This window comes from Saccostrea cucullata, unplaced genomic scaffold, assembly GCF_032062105.1.
Source record: "Saccostrea cucullata isolate Sc308-1 unplaced genomic scaffold, CSIRO_AGI_Scuc_v1 ctg14000, whole genome shotgun sequence".
NCBI classification, from domain to species: Eukaryota; Metazoa; Mollusca; class Bivalvia; order Ostreida; family Ostreidae; genus Saccostrea; species Saccostrea cuccullata.
The window spans coordinates 2,723-9,527 of NW_026919941.1; the positions used below are offsets into that span (position 1 = coordinate 2,723).

At 40.3% G+C, this 6,805-nt stretch overlaps 1 protein-coding gene across 1 annotated transcript; it reads left to right on the forward strand.

The window, feature by feature from the left end:
* Positions 1–760: 760 nt before the first annotated feature.
* Positions 761–2,857, forward strand: LOC134240594 (uncharacterized; the record flags this gene model as incomplete). Its single annotated transcript, XM_062722681.1, has 2 exons — positions 761–857; positions 947–2,857. Coding segments are annotated over 2 exons (2,008 nt in total), but the record flags the coding sequence as incomplete, so codon positions are not given.
* Between the last annotated feature and the right edge of the window lie 3,948 nt (positions 2,858–6,805).

Genomic DNA, 6,805 nt, shown 5'->3' on the forward strand with positions numbered 1-6,805 from the left:
GGAGAGATTAAATCTACTCCGTAAAATATACAAAAAGTAAAAGATGCTGCAAATTACCCTTATTTCTCGAGGAAGGCCTAGTACGTTTCAAAAAGGCACTTACTAAAATGTAGTCAATTATATTGATTATAATTTTAATCATTTATTGTGCATGCAAAACTTGAGCACAAATTCTATGGATATCTGAACTTCTGACCACACAACGAGAACTTGCTGGTCAGCTGTGATGCAACATCACTTTACATAAATGTGCAATTGGAGAAGCTTATGGCTGCTGTTGATACGGCTTTTAGGGAAATTCTCAGTCTAAGCCGAGCCCACAACAGACCAAAATTATATACACAGATTTAATATATTTGAATTTGCAAATATATACAAACAAATAATTGAATATGCGATGGGTTGTAAGTCAGGAACCCCATTCTGTATGCGATATTCGCTAATAAAATCTATGTATAAAATTATTAAAATACCTGCATATTCTCAAGAAATATAAGGATTGCAATACAATCCTTAGAGAATAACTTATTGTGTCATTAAACACATTAAAAATCTGAGTGATATGCTCCTCTCCTAACTAATTTACTAATCTGTATAACAGATGTGCAAATAGGCTCCTGATGATGGCGGATTTGCAGCTAATTAATATATTATCAAAATCTTAAACCTCGTATATATCACACCGCCGAAACATGAGATCAGTGTCGAGTCAAGTGATTTGAGGTACGTGGCTGATAAGAGTCACTTTCTTTGAAACAAGTAAACCACGACCTGATGTCAGTGTACGACAGCGAGGTGCAGCTGATTATGGAAAACGGTCCTTCCTGACAGACGTTGATGAGAATCAGTCCGCAAATGTGAACGTTGCAAGTAGAAGCGACAGAGGGAAAACTGTGTTTTATGTGAAAAGGGAATCATGAACTAGATGACTGTAAACAGTTCTTAGGGAAGAGTTTGGGAGGAAGAAAACAGTAGGCAAAACAGAAAGGTCTGTGTCTTGGATGTTTACATTTCGGGTCATTTATCAAGGAAGTGTCGCCAGAGGAAAAGATGCAAAAACTTGTTCCAAGTTTCACCCTCATCTTTACACGGGGACATCTATAGACGAGAACAGCACCAGATTACGGAGGATGTGGATAAGACAGCTGTGCCAAAGGAGAGTTCATCAGGAACAACACTTATGAATCACTCAGGAGCATCTAGTAAAAGTTCCATGATACTTCCAGTTTATGTGTCACACAAAGAGAACACAGATAAAGAGAGGTTAGTTTATGCGCTTCTCGACACGCAATCCGATACAACCTTTATTCTGGAGAAGACTTCAAGGGCCCTCGGACTTGCAGGTAGACCTGTGAAGCTGATGCTTTCTACTATGTATGCAGAGAACAAGGCCATAGATAGCTGTAAGATTGGAGGACTTGTTGTACGTGGTTTCAATAGTGAACACAGGATAACATTACCGGAGACGTACACAAGAGCTATCATGCCTGCCAACAGATCCCATATCCCAACACCTGAAGTTGCGAAAAGGTGGCCTCATCTCGAGGCTATTGCTGACGAACTTCTGCCTCTGACTGATTGCGAAGTTGGGTTACTTATTGGTTACAACTGTGTGAAGGCTTTGACGCCTAGAGATGTTATCGTTCCATCCGAAGACGGACCTTATGGTCAACGCACTGACTTGGGATGGAGTGTAGTAGGCATACTGGAGAATGACAGTTCAACGGAATGGGATGAGGATCCCATAGGAATTAGTCATCGTATTGTTGCGTGCGACTTGCCTACAGAACTGTGTTCATCTAAAGTATCAAGACAAGACCATATTGTATTTTCGGTAAGGAACAAGATAAAGGAAGTAATCAACCCTGAAGAGGTAGTTAGGATGCTTGAAGTGGATTTCAGTGAGAACTTTAGCAGTTCAAAACATGTTCCCTACGAAGACAGAAAATTTCTGGATATCATGGAAAAGGGGATTCATAAGCATGATGGGCATTATGAAGTGCCATTGCCTTTCCGAGAAGCGATGCCATACCTGAGCAATAATAGAAACATGGCATTTCAGCGACTACAAAGCTTGCGGAAACGACTTGAGAAAGACGCACAGTATAACGAGCATTACGTTTCCTTTATGAGAGAACTGATATCAAATGGTTTTGCCGAAAGAGTGCCGAAGAAGGAAATTGGTGTCGATAGTGGTCAGGAGTGGTACATCCCACACCATGGCGTATATCATCCGCAAAAACCAGGAAAGCTGCGTGTAGTCTTCGATTGCAGTGCAAAGTATATGGGGCAGTCATTGAATGACCATTTGCTGCAAGGACCTGACATGATGAATATGCTTTTTGGAGTTTTGTGTCGATTTCGCAAAGAGCCAGTGGCCTTTGTTTGTGATATTGAGCAGATGTTTCATCAGTTCAAGGTGAATGTTGAACAAAGAAATTACTTACGATTCTTGTGGTGGGGTGATGGCAATTTCAATACGGATCCTACTACTTACCGGATGACTGTACATCTATTTGGAGCAGTATCTTCTCCAGGATGCGCCAACTTTGGCCTGAGACAAGCTGCCACAGACGGAGAGCTTCAGTTTGGGTCTGACGTTGGGAATTTCATCAAACGAGACTTCTATGTTGACGACAGACTGAAGTCGGTAGCTACTCCAGAGGAAGCCATTAGCATCAGAGAGAGAAGCAAAGAGTTGTGCAGCAGAAGTGGTTTGAGGTTACACAAGTTCCTCTCAAACTCAAAAGAAGTTTTGGAGAGCATTCCAGCTAAAGAAAGAGCAAAGGGACTAGCAGATATTGACATACACCATGACAAGCTTCCCATGGAAAGAACTTTAGGTATACAGTGGTGATTCAGACAGACGCATTTGGGTTCAGAAGATTACCCCCTGAAGGACCGTCCTTTTACTAGACGAGGTGTTCTTTCAACTTTGAGTTCCGTATTTGACCCACTTGGATTCATAGCACCTTTCATCCTAGTTGGGAACCAAATCTTGCAGGAAATGTGTAGAAACCAGACAGATTGGGATAGCCCTCTTTCAGAGAACTTGAAGCCTAGATAGAGATGTTGGAGAAATGATCTTGAGCAGCTTGGTTCATTGGAAAACAAGAGATGTCTGAAACCTGAGAACTTTGGAGATGTTGTTGTAGCGGAGCTACACCATTTCTCAGGTGCGAGCACTATCAGGTATGGCCAATGCTCATATCTTCGTCTCATCGATGACAAGCAGCAAGTTCACTGCTCTTTAGTTATGGGCAAATCCAGAGTTACTCCACTCAAGCCAGTAACCGTACCTCGTTTGGAACTTACTGCTGCTTTCGTTTCTGTTAAGGTCAGTTCCCAACTTCTGGAAGAGCTTGAAATTAGCAATGTTGTTAATGGTTTTGGACAGATAACACTGTTGTTCTTGGATACCTTGCTAATGATTCTCGGCGATTTCATGTTTTTGTTGCCAACAGACTTCAACAGATTCGTGATCACACAGAACCATATCAATGGAACCATATCAGTTCAGCAGAGAATCCAGCAGACATGGCATCACGTGGTGTTACAGCTGATGAGTTACGAAAGAGGAAGGAATGGTTGCAGAGAAGCCCAAGTTTCTATGGGAGTCCAGTTTACCATTTACTGTTAAGCCTGTCAGAAAGCCAAGTTTATCGGATGGTGACCCAGAGGTTAAGCGTTGTCAGGTGTTCGAAGCGAAGGTAGAATCTACGGAGTGTACATCGTTGATGGACCATTTAGAACGTTATTCTGATTGGACCCATGCCACGAGACTCATAGCAAACTGTCTTAAGTTCAAGTCATTACTTAGGAAGGATGCTTGTCGGAAGGGGACAGACGCAGTGCTTCGCAAAGAGCAAGGATTGCCAGTAGCATTATTAGAGGAAGCAGAATTGACTATTGTAAGATTAGTTCAGAAAGAGTTTAGTGAAGAATTGAAATTCTTAACGACATCAAGGGATGTGAGGAAGTTAACAGGAAGAAATCCGTTCGAAAGACATCCTCCCTTTACCGACTTGACCCATTTCTGGATGATAATGATGTTTTGCGAGTCGGTGGTCGTTTGCGGAAGGGAGAATATACGTCTTATGTTAAGTATCCAATCATTCTACCAAGGAAGTCACATATTACAAGGCTTATCATCAGAACTTTCATGAACACAGCAGACACCAAGGACGAAGTATTACTACGAATGAGATAAGATCAAACGGTTGTTGGATTATTGGCTGCTGTTCTGCTGTGTATAGTATGATTTCGAGATGTGTGAAATGTGGTAAACGTCGCAGCCAAACACTGGATCAGAAAATGAGCGACCTACCTGTTGACAGACTTGCAGCAGAGGCACCTTTTACATACAGTGGTGTAGACTTTTTTGGACTGTTCTACATCAAAGAAGGGAGAGAAGAAAATAAAGAGATATGGAGTTCTCTTTACATGTATATCTTCGAGAGCCGTGCATTTCTAGAGACTGCAAACTCTCTTGACACTAGTTCATCAAATTTATCGATGCTTCTGCGCAAGTTCTATCGATACGTGGACCAGTAAGACAACTGAGATCAGATAGGAGCCTGACCTTGTCGGGGCTGAGGAGGACTCAAGATCTTTGGAAGAATTGGACGATAGTCGTTTGAAGCAGGTTCTCACAGCTGACAGATGTGATTATATCCATTTCAAAATGAACGTTCCATCAGCGAGTCATATAGGCGAATTTGGGAAAGGCAAATCAGGACGGTTCGCAATGTGCTTTACTTCCCTCTTACAGGACTTTGGTGCGCAGTTAGATGATGAGGCTTTTAGAACCTTTTTCTGTGAGACTATGGCTATTGTCAACAGTCGCCGCCCACTTACCATTTCTAACTTGCATGATGCATTCGCCTCTGAACCGATCACACCGAACCACTTTCTAACCATAAAGTCTAAGGTTGTCTTACCAACACCTGTTGAGTTCAAGAAACCTGATTTGTATTGCCGTAAGAGGTGGCGCCGCATACAATACTTGGCCAATGAATTCTGGATACGTTGGAAAAAGGAATTCCTTCAGACCCTCCAGACTCGAGCAAAGTGGTCCTCGCCCAGACGGAATATCCAGATAGGAGATGTTGTGCTAGTGAAGGATGACAACGTACCTCGAAATCAATGACACCTTGGGCGTGTCATAGATACATATATACAAGTGAGGATGGATTGGTACGGAGTGTAAAGTTAGATATCGGAGATAGCAGTTTGGACAGGAACGGCAAGAGGAACGCTCAGCTTTCTACACTGGAGAGACCCGTTCACAAGTTAGTCTTGTTGCTGGAGAACGAGACCGGGGAAGACCCCACCGAGGAGCAATAGTTGGAACTTATTTAATTGTTTCTTCAAAGACATTGTAGAAGTTATATGATTGTATGTATGTTAAAATTAGTTATCCACTAATTTGGGGAGCAATGTTACGCCCGCACATGCTACCGTACTTGGAACTCTTTTGTAAAGTGAGGTAATCCTGTATCTTTTGCGTTATTTTTATGTTCATGGCGGCAAGCACATGGTGAGACAAAACCCCTCATATTGCGAAAACAAGGAGGTAAATAAGTTTTACCTTTGTATGTGTATTTTCGCATACTCGATCAGTAATTAATTTTCTGTGTATTGAATCTGTGTAATTGTTATTGTTTACAGTTTCACGGTGAAGTTTGGTACTGTTTGACACTGCGGCGGGAATACCCGTATTTTTGTTGCTTTGAATATTAAACTTCATCAGTATAAACCCAAGTTAACCTTGTTTTATCTGCGAGAGGGCCGCTCGATCCATAAGCGCAGATCTCTGCCGTAACAAAAAATATACCGGATTGTCTTTTAAAATTTTTAAAAATTGTTTATTGTTACTGATAATGCAATTTTATATAACATTTGATACAATTTATATTTCTAAGGAAAATATTTTGATATTTTAACTAACGATGTTGTTGGATTGTCGTCTGCTATGCAAACACATTGTCTGGCTCATGAATTGTATAAAAAATTACTAATTCTGTAGTGCATTGATATGCATGACGGCGAAACCATTGGACGAGCACATTTATTCTCATCTCTAACTCAATACACCTTCCTATTGAGCCTACACTTTTTAGTAAAATCACAAAAGTCACAAGGAAACACATGTGAAATATGAAAATCATAGCTCCACTAAATCAAAACTTATGGGCAAGGTTAAAGTTTTTAGGACAACAGATAGACAGAGAGAAAGAGAGATAGATAGACAGACAGACGGACGGACACGACAAAAACTACATCCCCGAAATTTCGTTTACGGGGGCATAAAAGTACCAGATTAATCATAATTAAGCAAAGTATCAAAGATTTTACTTTTCTTAACTATAATAAATATTTATTAGGCAACCTTTAAAAGGCAAACAAAACTTCCTTTCTACATTTATCAGTGAAATAATGTTTAATATAAGATAAATCGTATCTGTTTGATATTTCGATACATATTCATATAGTTGAATGCATCCTCTTCTGGTAAGTAGAATACTCATAAAAAAGATGTGAATGAGCAGAAATTATACAAAAGTCATCTTGGTCCTGCTGACCTACGGAAAAATATTGTAAATATCCTCTTCATGATCCCTCTTTATGTTACCTCTTCATACCCATAACATATCGAAATCTGGTCCAAATGGGTAATGATTTGTTTTGGTTTTAATTTAGTGAATAGAGCAATATTCAGAAGTTTTTTTTTTTCAAAATAAATTACATAGCCTACACATATGGAGAAGAAAGTTTTAAAACCTGTTATACATGTGATTATGAT